Source organism: Centruroides vittatus, unplaced genomic scaffold (assembly GCF_030686945.1).
Source record: "Centruroides vittatus isolate TY-2023 unplaced genomic scaffold, ASM3068694v2 scaffold_769, whole genome shotgun sequence".
NCBI classification, from domain to species: domain Eukaryota; kingdom Metazoa; phylum Arthropoda; class Arachnida; order Scorpiones; family Buthidae; genus Centruroides; species Centruroides vittatus.
The window spans coordinates 1,602,873-1,621,353 of record NW_027122717.1 but is presented as its reverse complement, the minus strand read 5'-3'; the positions used below and the strand labels follow the sequence as shown (position 1 = coordinate 1,621,353).

The window sequence follows — 18,481 nt, the reverse complement described above, 5'->3', positions numbered from 1 at the left end:
CTTTAATTCAAGTACTTTGTAATGATTACTATTTATAACAAAAGCTCTTGAATAATTCAAAGTTGTTTAAAGATTTTCAACTACAAAATCTAATATCGTAAGATTGTTAATTCAATTCAAATTTACTTAAGAATATTCATATGTGATGAATTTTATATCATAGAAGATTTAACTTCGACATTTATATTTTTAAAATGCATAATTTCTTGAAAATATTTAAAAAACAAGATTTCAAAACTAAAAATTAAAATTTTTTTCACTAATCATTATCAAAGAATATTAAATGTTTTAGTTTTTATCACTGTTATGTTCTATCAACAAGTCTTTTATACTATATCAATATAATATAATAAAGAATTATTGAGAAATATTTTACAAAATTTTTAATATGAAAATATTTTTAATTAAATAAACTGTTATATTATATTTTCTAATTTATTTTCACATTTAGTTGTAATAATGTGATAAAAACTGTTTTTCTCACCTAGTATTTATAAAGTATTAATATAAAAATAGATTTTTGAAAATTAGATTCTAAAATTGTTATTTTTATAAACCAGATTATTAAAAATATATCTTATGGCTTGATTTATAAATATGCAAGTATCTAAAGTACATTGCTTAACACATTGACTGCCAACTATGAGTTAACTTGTAGGTGAGAGTTTTTACTAGGACATCTACTATGAATTATTTTGTAGAAAGGCAATCTGGCCATGTTATACAAATATTGTCATAAAGTATAAATGTAAGTGCTATTAAGTAGTGGGCATCTACATGATGAATAAAAAATAATTTTGGCCTTACAGAATAGAAAAATTCTATTTGAAAGAATAAAAATTAAAAAATTCACACAATAAGATATAGAATAAAATTGTACAAAATTAAGATGGTGTTGTGAGAGCCATTCGGCTGTAACAAGTTGGCAATGAACATGTTTAGTAGTTTAGAAATTTTATATGTAATTATGGTATCAGTCTATAACTGAAGTTGCATTTTTATTGTACAAAGTCATACATACATGAAATGACTTTCACCTTTAAAAAAACTTTATACAGTATAAAATTTCTAAAGCAAATTCAAAATATATTAGATACTTACTACAGTTTCCAGTTTGGCATCACAATTTCTGTAAAAACAAATCTCTACTGATAGTGGATAAGTTTGATATATAAAAGTAGGCTTCAGTGATTTCAAAATTGAAAATACTAAAAAAAAAAAAAGTTTTTTAACATCTAAGAGAAATCATTACCTTTAGTCATTTGATTTGTATGAATGCAATGTTTAATATTCCATTTAGTCATAGAAGGACAAATTGGTTTGCTAATGAACTCAAGAATATACAGTGAAGGGAATCAAAGAGCAAAATGGGAAACTGTTTTGAAATTTGTTTTCCTTTTCATTATCAAAAAAAAAAAAAGCAATTGTAAGAAATTTTAAAGTCTGTGGAATATTTGAATTAATTATAATTACTGTTTTTATTTATGTTTTACAATGTATTGCAATAATAATGAATAGAAATGAAATAATTTATTATTGATAAAATTGTCAATATTTTTTAAATTTAATATTTTGTAATAAGTACCAAGCAATCAAAATTAAGATACTCCTATTCAATGCTGTATACAAAGATTGTTAGCACTCCAAATGCAACCAAATTTGGTATGGTGATATTTTAGGCATCCAGAAGACATTTCCATAAAAAGAAACTGTCTGAATTAAGCAAACTAACTAATTAATGATAACTATTTATTATTAACTATTATTTACCATGATTTATAGTTAATATCTGACAAAATGATAAGTTATACCAATTGAAAAATGATGATATTTAACAAGAAGCAAACTTAAAACTTTACCAGTTATAAGTTTTCTTCTTGTTAAATATCACCATAATTCTATTGCTGTATTGTAATTGAAATTCTGAGAAAATTATTATTAAAATTAATATAATTCTTGCTTTCGTAGATGGCTGAATCCATTAGTTCCTGCTGAATGCATTCAACCCCCTATTTTGAATGGGTATTTATTGAATTTATTTATATTTATATAAAAAATTTTTAATTATTTTAAACAAATTTAATGAATTTGATATTTACAGTAAAAATTGAAAAATATAACTAAGATCTTTTGATGTTTAATACTCTTTAATTTAAGTATATTAACACCAAAAGACATTTACATTTTCAGTTCTTAATTATAAAATTTGACGTGTTTGTATTCATATTCATTCATATACATTTAGGGCCATTGAGATAGGGGAAGCTTGTGATTTTTTTTCCCAGGCCTAGAGAAAACTTATAGGTCTATAGTGGTTTCTACCCTATAAATTAATGTTATTTTTATTAACAAAAAATGAAAGCTTTAAGACTGCTTTTTATTAATAAAGAAACATTCTACATGTTTCATTTATTCAAAAAAAATGGCAAAAAGAGCTCATGTTACCTCCAGCCCATACAAGCTCTTGATGATCCTGTATGTCATTATTTCTGTTATAATATATTGATATAACAGAAAAATATAAACTTGAATTATGTGATAAATACACAACATCATATAAGAATTATTGCAAATATGTTAAATTTTTCAAAGACAAGAAATCTACTAAGAGATTTAAGAAACATTCAACAGCTTTAAATGTTTTCTGTTTTGAATAATTTCACATTGAAATGAAATGAGGAAATACACACACACACACACACACACATCTTAAATATACTGTATATCACTAAACTTCCACTACATGAAAATATTAGCTTAATTAACTAGTAAAAAGTAATTTTAACTTAAATACAAGCAGTGGTGATATTCAGTGGGTTCACACAGGTTTGGTCGAACCCGTTGGTAAAATTTTCAGTTTTCTGAACCTTGTTAAACACACGTAACATTTCTCAGTGGTTTTGCTTCTTTTAAAAAATATATTAAAGTATACGTATTATACTCTGTAATACTACTAAACTAGAGCCTTATACCCCGTTCACACCGAGCATTTCAATCTAGATTGTGAGCAAGGTCGGAGACTGTGCCTTGGTGTGATCTCTCTCGACCGAAACGAGGTTTAATCGCAATCGATTCAAGAGAGTTCTTGAAACTAGATCCAGTCATATGAGAGATCCCACAATCTCACACACGTGAGATAATACAAGATGACTGTGGAACATGTGTCAAGCTATGGACAGCAAAATAAAAAGGATATTGTATTTCGAGAGATGATGACATCTGTCTATTATCAGCAGTGCCATTTGGGGTAAAAAATTTCTCTGCCTAAAAAAAAAAAAAAAACAAAAAAGGTCGACAACACTAATATACTATTGTTACCTGGTCTTTGCCCAGGGCCCCTTACGTTCCAAATATGCCACTGATTATCAGATATATCGCAAGAAAAGTATTGTATTTATTTCTAGCCAAAACTTCTATTTTGTTTGTCGATGATTGTTAGGGAAAAATTTTATGCTAGCAAACTCTTTGTTAAATACTTTGAATATCACCACTGAATATGAGCAATTATTTATTGTGATGTTGTCACAATGCCAGGCTGCAATTTTTAATCATATTTTTAATTAATTTAATTTAAAATATATGCTATCCACCTCAAATTATTGAATAGTATTGTAGTGTCTTTCCCCTGTACTGTACATCATACTTTTTCATTAGTAATGGAGTTGTGCTGGTCATCTATCTAACTCTTTTCAGAGGAAAATTTTTGAATTGAAATAATGTGACTTCTGGTTCAAAGTGGAAGTTCATATATAGTTAATTGGGGCCTCCTGCCCCTAAGCTTTCTATATCTGGTCTTGACTTTCATGTATCTAACTTCATTCTTAAGATTAATGAAGGACAGATGGACGACTGGAAATTTATAGGTCTACAATTTTTCAAATTGCAGCTCAATTAGATATTCTCCTCACATATAATTATTTTTTTCCCCTCATATCAATATATTTATAATATTATGCTTATTACTGCATTTCATTTTTGTTAATATTCTTTTTGATGATTTAACATAGCTTAATATTTATAATTTATTTTTACAACAAGTAATAATAAAGTAATAAAATAGCAAGTGGTTAGACTCAGGCTATATACAAAAATGTTTAATTCATGGATCCAAATGTTTTTGTTCTCACTGCAGAACATCATCAGCTTACATCTATGTTCAAATAAAGAACAGCAGTTACAAATACATTAGATTGAACAAGATTTAAAAGTGAAATATGGATTACTAATAAAATAGAATTTAACATTCAAATTAAAAGAAATACAAAAATAAAATAAACTTATAATGACTTCTAGTAGGACAAATGGCAAGAGTTTTGTATATAGTCTGAGTATTATGGTGCCAGTTTTATCTGATGTTATTAATAAGTAATTATTCTCTAAAAAGGAAAGTGAATAAATATTTGCTGTAAAAATTAATGATTAAACTTTTACATATATTTCATGCAGCTCTAAAATAATATCTTGTTATGGGATACGCATTATTGAATTCCGAACTATGGATGGACTAGCCCGTGATCATTGGGAATTTTTAGAAAAAGAAGGACCTAAAGAAATCCAATTGGAGCATTCTGATTTAATTAATATATTCTCCAATGAATGTACAGAATGTAGTATTCTAGTTGAAGATAATTATGGTAATATTTTGAAAACTGAAGTGCAATTTGATGATTGTTTGTAATGATGGCATTGTTTTCAATTGTAAAAGAAATGAATTTAATATTAAGATAAATTTAATTTTTAAGCATAGCTAAAAGGAGAGGAAAAAGCTTGTATTTTATTTTATTGCATATAAATTCATAATTATCACAAAACCATGGATGCTTTTTAAAAAATTTGAGAATAATTTTAAATAATCTTTTATGATATAATCACTTTAAATAATTAAATAAAAAACTGTTATATAATTTATTTTTGGTTAAATTGTTAAAATTTAACATGCAAAATAATATATTATACAGTATGTTTCTAAAGATATGTGAAAAATTTCAGGAACTGATTCTTCAAATAATTTCAACTGTAAAAGTACATATGAACATATATTCAAAACAGGACAGTTTTAGTAACTATTGAAAATGACACCACCAGTTGAGTGTTGATCAAAATTCTATCCTTTGCCATATTGATTGGTGTGCATATTCAAAAATACCAGGGATGTGTCAAATTATTTTACAAGATGTGACAATTCAATTCTGTTGTTCATCAGTATTTTTAATGAGGCAACATATTAAACATCCTGTAACTTTAAAAGTATGCCTTTCTGAACATATACTCAAATGCACTTTTATGGTTGAAATTATTTAAAGAATCGACCTTTGAAATTTTTGACACACAAATATTTAGAATCATCCTGTGTAGTAAAATGAAAATTTAATAAAATCTGAATAGGAAATCATATAGAAATTTTTGATTGCATCTTTTATATTCAAGCCAAATTAATAAGTTATGAGAATTGTAATTCATGATATCTAAATAATATAATATATACTGTATATATATTTGATCATCATTATTTCAAAAATTTAAATTTTCTTGTCCAAATTACAAAAATAGAAGTGGAGCTTTCTGCTGATAAATTTCACAATTTCAGTTTTTTTTTTTTTTTTTTGTTTTTGACAACTAATTAAATGCCCATTCAATCACAGAATTATTTAAAATTAGAAGGAAATATTTGTGACTGACCAAGTAGCATAAGAATATGAATGGATTGTGGTGTCTGGATAGCTGCCTTTATTTTAATTCTTTATTCCAGATTGGGGTTACAACTTTTTCACATCTAAGTATAAGGTAATGGAAATGTGAAAACTTGACTACTACTATTTCCTTAAAATTAAGTATTTTCCCATGAAAACTTTCTTAAAAATTAGGAACAAAATAAACTGTTTTTGTAGTTTTTACATGAAATATTGCATGCCATTGAACATCAGAATGAGAAGCAAAATACAGGATGTATGGCAACCGACTTTGAATACATGAAACACCTCAAACTACATATATAAACTATATACAATATATATGTAGTGCTTTTTTCCTACATATTTTAGGAATTTCATAAGGTAAATCTAGGTGTTACTTATTAGTATCAACATGTTTTTTGTTATGCCAAATCCTTAAAATTAATAATTAATCTAATAATCTAATTTAATCTAAATATTACACTATTAAATAAAGGAGTAAAGAAAGAGTGCTTATTATGATTAAAAGTATATGATTTGGATATGGATGGTATGATAAAATATGGATGATACAATATTACTATTCATTTTTTTATGTTACCAAAATTGCAGTAATGGAAACTTAAAGTTGTTTTTATTGGAGCATTATTGGAGTTGAATGAATATAATTTAAATAAATTTATAGATTCAAAATGCATTTCTACATAAAACAAAAATTTAAATTTTAACTGTTAGCTTGATTCTTACTTTTTCACCTATGTATGTAGTTGGATCATGTATATAAAAGATAATTTTTTTAATGTTCTTACAATATTCATGCAGTTGGTTTTGTTAAAAAACAGTTACATTAATTTTTCATGTATGTTTCAATAGTTAATATTTTTAATATAATTTTGTTTATCTGTTAAGATTGGATTATTTGAAACTGATATTTCTTTCTTTTTGTGTTTCACAAGACAAACATAATTTACTTAATTGTATATATTTAAACAGAAATATTCAATACAAGTAAGTAAATTTATAAATGCTCTAAAAATATTTTTTAATTTGATTATTATCTTCCAGTTAATAGGAAATAATAATCTAAAATTTTATATTATCATTAAAGAAAATTTGCTTTTCTCAATATAATGTAAAAAAGTGGCATAAATATTCAATACAGTGGATTCTCTCTAATCTGAACCTTTGCTAATTTCATCTTTTTCTTAACCTGAACCAATTATACTCATTTTCTGATAATATTCCAGCCAAAAACAAAAAGAATCAGATTTTTTTAAAAGCATGCCAAATGTATAAAATAGTACAAGGAAGGATCGATAAATAAGGAAACAAGGAGATCTCTGTACATACCTTTGTTAGTAGAAATGTGAAACTACAACCAGACATAATTATATAGGTAAGAACACTGTTTCCACATAATCACTAAATTTACTCAAGCTGGGTAATCAATGCATCCGTTCTGTCAGAAAAGAGTTTTGAGTCAAAACCCTTAATCCAGGCAATGATGGCCTGCACAGTTTCCACAATTGAAATCATTGTCCACATAGTTGTTTTTTCAGTTAATGTTACCTTAGGTAGCCAAGATGGCGGCTAGTCTCTAATTCCAGCAAGGAAACAGTGGGACTCACATTCTAACCTAACCTAACCTAGTCTAATAAATTACTAGCCTAGTCTAATTATTAGCAACCAAATTATTAGACTAGGTTAGGTTAGGTTAGGTTAGAATGTGAGTCCCACTGTTTCCTTCCTAGAATTAGAGACGAGCCACCATCTTGGCTACCTAAGATAACATTAACCGTTTTTTCATAGGCCCAAAGAAAGGAAGTTGCTAGGTTGGTCACTGATGATCGTCTTTAGGCTGAAAATTATTGTTTTTTTTTTAATCTACAGTTTAAAAAATTATATTTAATTAATGATTATTCCTATCAATTAAATATTTATTGAAATTACTTCAAATATTATGTGGAATTATGAAATTAATGATATTGTTAGATATTTTTAGAATTTGTTTTAGGATAACTTTATTCCTTATTGTAAAATTGATGTGGGAAGTGTATATTCAGTATTTAACAATACTCAAATGTTGATATTTTATCATTTCATAATTTAGATAGGAATAACAATAAGAGATTGTCATTAAAATTTATTATTTTAATAAATTTATTGAATAAATAATAAAACTTCAATCTTTCAGAATTTCCAAATATTACCTGCTTTAAATTATTTTATCAATTTCATATTAGGAATATTGTGTCAGCTAAAATTTAAAAGAAAACATGTTTTGATTCATTACTTTTACATAGTTAACACAACTTTCCTCCATTATAACTTATTAATTTGACATTAGAAAATTATATTTACTTCAAGAACTTTTCGGTTGAATCTATAGGGTGTTCTAAAAGTCAGGAACCATATGAGTTATGTCGATCTTTGTTTATTCTTTTACAGGTGAAACATGGTGCTGAATAAAGAGGAATGAATTTAAGTTATTTTGATGGTAGAGGCAGTGTGAAGTTGCCAAAGAGTTTATCAGACTTTAATTACATATGGTGGTCTGAATTCAACTTTTTATTCTTTGGCAACTTTACACCAAACATCAAGCCCCAGAATTCATTCCTCTTTACTTGCTGTCTTGCATAGTTGATAAAAAAATAAACAAAGATCAACATAATGCCTGGGGTTCCAGATTTATAAGACACTCTGTATATATTTCCCTTTATAGACTAAAAATAATTTCATTGAAACGATTTTAAAAAATATGTGAGTAAATTTGCAATTAGTATGAGTTAAAAATATACAAGCAATAAAATTGCATTTCTTTATTGTTATCTAATTTTAACTTTATGCAGTATGTTTTATATTTTCATTTTTGTACAGAATGTCTGTATATATATATATATAAAACATGGAATAAAGATATGTAACATTTATCAAATGTAATAATGTAAGTACTGTACAATATTTTATAATGTTCAAATACTGTTATAATTTTTTTTACAATAAAAGTAATTAATCATGATTTCATAATGATAAATGATGATGCCAGAATGCAATTTGTCTGTCTGATTGATAATTTCTGAGAGATGAAAATGTCATCAAATGATTTAGCCAATTTGTTCCATTGAGTATATATGAAATTCTTTAAGAAGAAAAATTGGAGCAGGCCAGTCCCTTGTCAGTACCCTCCAGCTCAGAATAGTTTTTGTAAAGCAGTGTATTAACATACACTCCTCTAAAGGGTGATTCACTTGGGATTGAACATTTATTAAGTGGAATATCTCCATATTGGTCCAAATGATTGGTTATCTCCAAATGAAAAGAACATGAAACACAAGCAGAACGATTCTTTATTTTATGATGAAGCAGTTAACCAAGGTGTGTTTACATTGTTGTTCAAATATGATTGTGCAATCATGAGGTATTGACAAAGTTCTGAGTGAATCACCCTATATAAGACCACAGAATAATAAACAGTTTCAGAAGTATTTGAGTTGTTTAGCCATCAGAATTTATCATATACCATTTAACCAGTGGCGTGCCGTCATTGGAAGTGATGGAAGCGCCGCTTCCCTTGTATTTTCTAAAATATAAACTCATATTGGGCGATTATTTTCATATTTGAACGTACTTTGAATTAATTAAAATTAATATTTTATTATAACCACATTTTGTGTCTTATTACAAATTTCTATACTACATGTGAAAAAAACGATAAGATTGCTATTGTATATTCGAATATCAGTGGCGAAATGGAAGCGCTGTATTGTCAAAACTGGGTCAGCTTCCAAGCAGCCAGATTATAGGCATTTGCTCATGCGCTTTACAGAGCACCAACCTCCCTCGGTTTAGCTGGTGGAAGCTACACACCGTTACGCTTAGTAACGAGGGACCAACCACTCGGAAAGCGTGATTGAGGGAGAATGACCAATCAAATGGACGAAAGAAAGAACGGAGATTGATATAATCCCGACAATCGAGGACACCTGGCACTCGGTTAACGTTCCGAATAACCATAACGCCGTGTGTCAACGCGCGCAAAAAGAAAAAAAAAAAGTTTCTCGTCTATCGTGCCAACCTGTAACCCGTACTACTCCGGACTTAGACCGTGTCCCCGACGCCAACGGACGAAATCTTCCCGTGCCTTACAGACTTGTCAACGCCAATGTCTCGGGGCCACCTTCGATCGACCATCAAAGAACCACATCGACGCCCAGGACGTCCGAACGGTCGATTGTCCTAAAGCAAACTATTTTGTACATAGTGTATGTTTATTTTATGTTAAACGGTTTTTGTCAGATACTCGTCGTCTTTCTCTTCCGCCACCACGCACGTACGAATGGACCCTAGACCATTACTGACGCGCAATTAACTGGTTGCCCCTGGAAGTCGGCTTCTTACAGAAACAGTTTCCCTATCATCAAATGTCACGGCACGTCACTGCATTTAACATTCCACATCCCTAACAAATATTGCTCTTCCTTACTCCAGCACCTTACACAATTGTAATTATTCCATATGAATTTTATGAATCATATAACAATAAACCTCCACATTACATTTTGTTGCATTTCCTTACATATACCACAATTTACATAAGCTTTTATAGATTATCCTTTTGAGTACCACTGCATAATTACATTATCTAAATCTGTCATTTACCTTATACGAACATTAAATATGCCGTAGCAATTATCATAAATTTATTGGTTTTTTCTTAAGAAAACGTATTTATATAACACAGTGATCAAAATGAAAGGAATGGTGAATGGTAACAGGAAGTTTGTTGCATGCTCATATCATCACAAGTCTGACTTTCAGCATTGCCAAATTGAATTTTTTTGGCAATTCATTTAATCATTTAATATAATTTCTTAATTTTACTGTTATTTTAAGTTACGTTGAAAATATTCTTTTTCGATGCTTTTAATTTAGTGAATTTTATTACTGCATTTATTACGCAATTGTATGCAATTCTTATAAACAAATTTCTGATGCTGCATTAGTAACGATGATATATATAATTATAAATATTTTATTAAAAACTATTTAATTTATTAAATGAAAGTCAATTCAATTGTTCAAATTAGTCCTGTCTTATCCAAAATGTCTCCAGAGAATGATTCTTAAGCAAAAATACAATAAAATGTAAATTTCTTATCACTTGTTAAAGACTGCATACAATTTTTCTGAATTAATATCAACAGAGTGAAAAATTATGAATTTAACGTAAAAATAATAATCATCAAAATTAATTCTTCTGCTGTCCGACAGAGGGCGTCTTATCATTTTTTCTTTTTATTACAACATTTTATTACAATTACGTCATACTAAATGAGCTAAAATATCGAGCAGTGTTTTCTTTCATAATTCATTTAACTCTACGTGCATAATACTTGGTCGTAAAGGTTGTGATATTTTAAATAAAAACTAACAAACATTATCTAAACTTTAATTTTTAGATATACCATTTACTCAAAATACTTTTCTAAAATGATTGGTTAAAGACTAATGGAATGAGACAATGAAACATATGGATGATCTGCCTAGAGAAGTACTTTTAATAGAAAATGGACTCTATTTAGGCGATAGACACGTAAAGAAAACTTGGAAAATTACGCGGCCAGCCCGTTGAAGCGCGAATCTGAAAACAAAAAATGGTTTTATCATTTGGCTAATAGTGGTCCTACGAAAATCCAAAGTATAGTAAAAGTTCAATTTTATTTATAAATTTGTCAGTTATTTATCGCCTCCTGTAAAACTTCGAATAAAATTTCATAAACCGAGATACACTTCTAAACAATAATTCCATTCCTTGTTGAAATTTTATTCCGGGACAGATTTCATTCCATGTCATTGTACTCAATGGTTACATCTTGGGGTATGCTAACGTAAATATTATCTTCACATTACTAAGATACTTTAAAGCAAGGGATCTTAACCTTTGTTCCCCTTTTCCAATCAAGTGAAGGTCACGGACCTCTTCTCGGAATAATGTTTTTAAGTACATAAAATTACAAAAGAAAACTGTTACATAGAAATACATTTAAAATATATTTTTTTTTTTTTTTAAAAAAAAGAAGGTATGATATAGTAATACTAATATATGTGCTTTCTTAACACAATAACAAAATTTCGAAATACTATTGAGCGAATACTATTTTTCGAGATGCGAAACAACTTTAATGTATGAAAATGTCTATTGTTTCTATTGTTCTATTGGCATAATAATAATATTATTATTTATAGCATAATTTTTTCATAAGTGAAATGATGCTTGATAAGAGTAGAGGGTAGTAAAAATTAAGATATGATTTTTACCCGTCCGAGCCCAAAGACCCCTGGTTAAGAACCACTGCTTCCAAGTGTTTCCAAGAATTTATAAAAGTTACCAGTTATGCTCAGATAAGGATTGTTATGCATATTACCTAATCGCAAAAGCAACAATATATAATCAATGTCTAATTGATGAATTTAATGAATAAATTTTCATTTGCCACTTGGAATTTTAATGCAGTAATGCACATTTAAGTATACTTGTAGTGTATACAAGGTCTCTTAGAGGGAGTGCAAGGTCCGGGATACTTATAGTTTTAAGACCGTCAGTTATTAAAAAACAAAATAGTGTCGAAAAGTTGGGTTATGTTTTGCAAACAATAAAATAAAAAATCGTTAATACATAAGAAATGCGATGGAATGGATAATTTGTGAGTTTTTGAGGCTCTGGTAAATGGTGAGACTCGAAGGCCGAGGCGGTAAAGGCACCAGCATGCTTTGCGAATCAGGGTTCGCGTTCGATTCAATTTAGAAATGTTCATAGACGAACTGAATAATGGAACCCCCCCCCTTTACTACTCGGCTTTCTCCATTGTGGGGTTGGCAGAGCTGTTGATGCGCACGATTCTTCTTAGTGCCTACAGCGTTGAGATTAATTTGAAATATTTATTTCTGTAGGAAACTGAAAATTTTCCAATTCTCCATTTTTTTTGCAAAAGACTGTTTTCCGAAACCGGAATTTTCATGTTAAGACTCTTAAGCAAACAAATGCACGAAATTTAGTTAAATATATTGCAACTTAGAAATATCTGGATTCGTATTCAGATAGCAATAAGCCTTTTATCCAGGGCCCCTAAAATTTAATCTTTTCGTACGAAAAGAAACGAGGCCCTACATATCCACATCAAGCTAGACACGAAAAATGCTGAGATTCGACCCTGCCATCAGTCATTAAGCCATCTGATTCTGCAGTGTGAAGAATAGAAAAAAAAAAGAAGTGTTTCAAATACTTTTCAGCCAGCTCACAATGAAATCGTATAAGATAAATAAATAATGAAGATATTTCATAAATTTTTCGTGGGTATTTCGGAGTGAAACTCAATATAACAATAAAAACTTACAAGAGTAAAGATCAAATCCGAACTCAAATCCCTCACTCAATAAGAAAATTTCTTTGTCGCATAGCCATTTGATTGATTTTTTAAGAGATTAGTTTTAGTTGAAATATTTTTGAAATGTACACAATTATTATTTTGCTAAAATATATATTAAAAAGATTTACTTATTACATAATATAAGCTAAGAATAGCAATTCCGAATCTCTGGAGCGGTGGAGGTTGATGCTATTATCTTTCTCGACCATTTTTATTGTTGATTGATCCCGAAATATTGAATCCATCAATCATCATCCGGCTGAGTGATGGTGAATTGTATCGTAATGGCAATAGTGAATTGTTTCGTATTGTTTTCATTATGGTTTGGTTCGATATGGCAACATAATTAAGGTCGAAGAAAATCCGGAAAACACCACCAGCCCGTTGGTCGGGCGTGAACTCACGACCAGTGTTCGGTGGTTTTTATCCATTCGACCAGTGGTGCAAGTAATTACCATTATAGTCGTTCATATTTCCATGCCCACCTATAGCATGAAGGCCCTCTTTCTGCCTGTAAGGCGGAAACAGATTACTGAAATGTCATCTTAATATATACAGTACAATATACAAAAACATATTTAAGATAATGTCTACAAATAGATTCAATTCTTGGCTGGGGACGCTGCTATTTCCTTATATTCGAGCGAATTTAATAAATAAATTATTCAGAATATTTAATATAAATATTAAATCATTATTCATTTAGTTAAGAACCACGAAAATTCATACTATTCTTTGCATGAATTACAATAATTTCTGCTAGCTTAAATGAGAATGGCATACCTGACCGCAGTAATACGAGCAATTTCATTCAATTACGATCGAACTCCATCTGACAATTTCCAACAATCACAATCCAATTGGCCTTGGTGACATCCCGGAAACAAACAGAATCTATCCTCCTATTAGAATTAGATGTCACTGCCAAGTATAAAATTAACTTAGTAGCCCACCGTCACCAAAAATAGTATATTGTGACGTTAGTGCACCCCTCTACTCTTTAAGCATTTCCAGGTTTCGACTTCACTCAAAAAGTCTTCTTATGATATGAGGAGTGCTGAGGAGAATAATGCAGAATCGTGCGTCCCTATACCTCTTTTACCTCATCCCGATGTTACCAAATGGAATCGTTACAGGAGGCATAGAAGGGAATTGCATGCAGAAAAAAAGAAAGTAAACGTAGGATATTTAATTGTTTTAATTCGCTTATTTATAAATTTAAACGTGGTTATTTAAGTTAATTATGCTTTAGTCGTTGCTTCAAGTGTAATACTTCTGTGTTCAGAAATATTACACTTAATACAATTAATTAAAATCGAGTTAAATTATCATAAACGTAACTTAATTTGCTATTTTAGCAAATTAAGTTATCGGAAACAATATTAATTACATTTAAATCTGTGAGGGGAAAAACCTCACAGATTTAAATGTAATTAATTGTCTCGGTTATTCTTTTAAAAGTATAGCTTTATCTAAATGATTTGCGATTCCTTAAACGTAATTAAATGTAATCGAACTTAATTTTAAATTAACTTAAATACAATTATTTCGTTTATTCTTTGTTACAGTTTTAACGTTTCTTAAATGTAATTAAATGTACATTAAATGTTGATTATCATAATCGAATTTAAACACCTTTTATTATATATAAATTTAAATTCGATTACATCGATTATTCTTTAGTATAAAAAGTAATTAAAAAACATTAATTTTAATTAGGTTTATTAACTGTAAATTGTTATTTTAAATCTAGCAGGGTTTTTGTAATTTTCTTACAAATAATTGTGTCTTGTGTCTCGTTCGGAGGTAGAAAGGGAGCATTCTATTCTCAGCACTCAACACATTTCCCTTTCCTTCTCTTCTTTCTTAAATACTAAATTTAAATATAAAATTAAATAATTTAAAATAATTTTATAATTTAATTAATTTTTTATAATTTAAATTTTTTTAAGTAAAGGAGGAAAAGTATGAGTAGGGCCTGATTTGCGTATAAACTAAACAAGCTGCAGTTTAAGGCCTGGTGTTATAAGTCTATAAATCAGGACCTCACACTTTTACACTTGATTTGGTGGAGCGGAAGGGCCTATTGTGTGTTATAGCTTAGGGCCTTATTTGTACATAAGCTAAATAAATTGCAGCTTAATTAAGGTCTCGAGTTACGAGTCTATAACTTAGGGCCTCGCATTTTACACGCATTGTTATTTGGTAGAGAGCAAAGGCTTGTTATAAGTTACAAGTAAATCCAGCCATAGTATGACAGAAACCAAGTTTAAGAAATAAAATTAAATGAGAAATATTTAAAGATTAAAAGTGCAAAATAAATGAAAATTTCCGTACACTCAACTCACTTTTTCAAAAAAAAGACATTAAAAGCGATGTAAAGTTTGATTTATTAAACATTAATTGTCATTTTATTTTTTTAAATAAAGCGCAACATAATATTAACTCACTCCACCACACGCACACACACACACACATATATATATAAAGTAACAAAAAAGAAATTCGGGGATGACATTTCCGTTTTGCTTCGTTTCTGCATTTCCTCCTCCCACACTACGCTTCGTACCACGTGGGAAAGGGAGGATGCATTAACGACCTTGTTGAACAGGCACCCATGAAAAAACAAACCTTGCTCTTTCTGTTTCTAGTTTATTCACCAATGACTAAACGTCAGTTACATGTTTCTTTCAAACTGAAGCAGGATCCACCCATGGACATCTCATCAACAACAACTAACGTTTGAAACTTTCGGTGAGAACTTATACATTTTTTTTTTAATTTAAAAACTCCATGAGAAAAAGTTTTAGTTAGGGGAGTAGATCCAGTTTGCGTGTACCTTTTTTTACTTTTTTCTAAGAATCGGCAGCGTGTATCGGTCGAAATCTGTTCGATAAACAGTGTCTTGAGTATGGTTTCTGAAGTTTAAGCGAATAACTGTCTTCGTTAAAGGTAGATATATTTAATAAAAGATTACTTATTAAAAATTCTTATAGTATAATTAAATATTTTAGCATATTTTCTGACGTTTAAGGGGTTTTTTCTAGGCTTAAAAGTGTCAATTAATTAGTGTAATATATATTAAAATGTCTTTCTTAAAATCGGAAAATTTTAAAACAATTTATAGGAAATTTTAACAACATTAAGTTAAATAAATTAATTATTTAATATATAAATTCGTACTTATAAGAAATAATAATCTAGACGTTATTTCGCTTTAAAAATTGGATTTTTAAAAGGTTTAATAATTTAATTTCAATTTTTGTTTTATTGGTAAAATATAATTATATAATTTTACAATTTATTTACTAAATTTAGAAAAACTTTTATAGTTGTACTGTACCTGACGCAGATTTTATATTATTATATATTATTATATACATAATATAATTATAATTTGTTAAAAATTGGATAAACGTGCATTGACAAGACACACACGTGTAGATTGTTGTCGTTTTAGGACTTATTATTATTATTTTTTAAAGAAACTTCGAGGAATTTTTAAGCTCCGATGATCAAAAACCTCCGAAGTGTGAGAACTTGTTTATATCGGTGACGGACGTTTAGAAGTAGTCGCTATCATCGAAAAAAAAAGTTTATTTTATCTCCCTTCTCCCTAACTTTGCACACGTTTGACCTCTTAAATTGATAGATCAGCAGATTCTGTCATAGAAATTCGATTAACCGTTCTTACAAAGCGCGATTTTAAATTGACATATGACAAATGTCTCGCGTGTTTATTACTACTTACATCCCACATTTTTACTCTTTTATCTCGACTTGGTATGCCAGTAATTAAAGTTATTTTATTGGAAATTAAATTCTGTATGTCGTTATATTAAGTTTTAATAGAAAATCTTCGTTTTATATGAGTTTAATATAACGTTATCTGATCCGAAATGGCATTTGTTATGGTTTAATATGAAGTAAAACCACGATCTTTAGGGTGTAATTTAGGTTTTAAGACGAAATTTTGATTGTAAAACTTCTGAAGTAGGATATATCGAACGTCATATAAATTCAATTTCTCCAAGTTATGATCGGTTTTAAATAAGAAAACTTAAGAGAAAAAGCTGTGCCGTGATCATCTTTTGATGGTATAATGCGAACGCAATACATAGGCGATCTGTCAAAGAGGGGACTTTCTATGGGAAACTTGGCCTCTATTTGGGCGTTAGACGTGAAAAATTCTACGCGCAAACCCACAACCCGAGGCTACTGTATGATCATACGAAAACACTTCGAAGATTTGGAAAATCATTGAAAGATTTTTCAATAAGGATCCGAATATCGGCCCATGTTTGAGGGATTTTCAAGCTTCTTAACATTTAATTAATATAAGTAAAACGTCATTATTTTAAATGTTTTTTTTCCACATATTTAGTTTAAATAAGAAAAAATAATAATTGTTAACAGTTAAGAATTCAATACCCTTTTAATGGATTGCACTTCTTGATGTCTGCTGGAAACTTCAATTTCCGCTGCGTTTCAGCTGGAATCAATCCAAAACTTATACAAAATAACTTAGAGATGAGAAAATTACTTTGGTTTATTTTTAATTTTGCTTTTCGTGAAATTTTAACTTTTATTTATTTGTTTGTTTTTTTTTTTTTATAAATAAACGTTACGTCTTTAATGACAAAATAGTGCTTGTAACCTCTCTTAAATGATAATTTCCACCTGTTTATTATGCACGGGGTCAAGATATTTTGGACTACATCCAGATGGCTTATACCGATTCACCACAAGTCCGGTTTCAACTTACCACTTCCGGGTAACGAACTCGTTCAGGATATAATCTTTTCATTATGTCTATGGTTGGGGTCATCGAGATAGTTTCGAGAGCGTATCGATGCTAGGAAGAACGAAATCGTTAATTAGTTTTGTTACGTGCCATACCGTCGCTCGAAGAAACAAAATTGGGATGTGGTGTCATTAGGTATAATGAGGAAACACGATCCCCTCTACATATACCAGATTTATTATTATGATTCGTTCAACTATTTTTTATCTGAATTTCTCCAAGTTTTGGGTTTTTTTTTAAATTTAAATCTTACTTTTGGATATTAAATACAGTAAAACCTTTGTAAACCGGAATCGCACGGTATAGAAGGATTTATAAATTTCTCAAAATTTCATTCGTAGTTTTGTGTTTCCACATCAATTTCGCGCGCGTTTGTTTACATGAAAATACGAGTTGAGAGTGATGGAGTACATTTAGTGACAAACTGAGATAGCATTTGTCTTTCCTGAATGTAAACAAATATTTGGCCAACCTTTGGAAAAGTTCTGGTTTGTTTTTTTCGCGTCGCGAAGTTTGACAGAGTTGAAATCTATCGAGAACAGTATCTTCGTGTTATACAACACTGCTTGCTCGTGTTA

The 18,481-nt window shown here is 29.2% G+C and overlaps 1 protein-coding gene across 2 annotated transcripts in view; it reads left to right on the top strand.

Annotated features, from left to right (window-relative positions):
• LOC136989877 (uncharacterized) overlaps positions 1–18,481 on the top strand; it is a 30,729-nt gene that overhangs the window by 6,910 nt on the left and 5,338 nt on the right. The window contains exons 5-6 of one of the 2 annotated variants that reach the window (XM_067288169.1): positions 1,969–2,022; positions 4,447–4,634. In XM_067288169.1, the coding sequence (XP_067144270.1) occupies positions 1,969–2,022; positions 4,447–4,634 (242 nt within the window). Of the gene's footprint in view, positions 1–1,968; positions 2,023–4,446; positions 5,479–18,481 lie in introns of those variants that run through there. The other variant, XM_067288168.1, reaches the window with a different exon arrangement.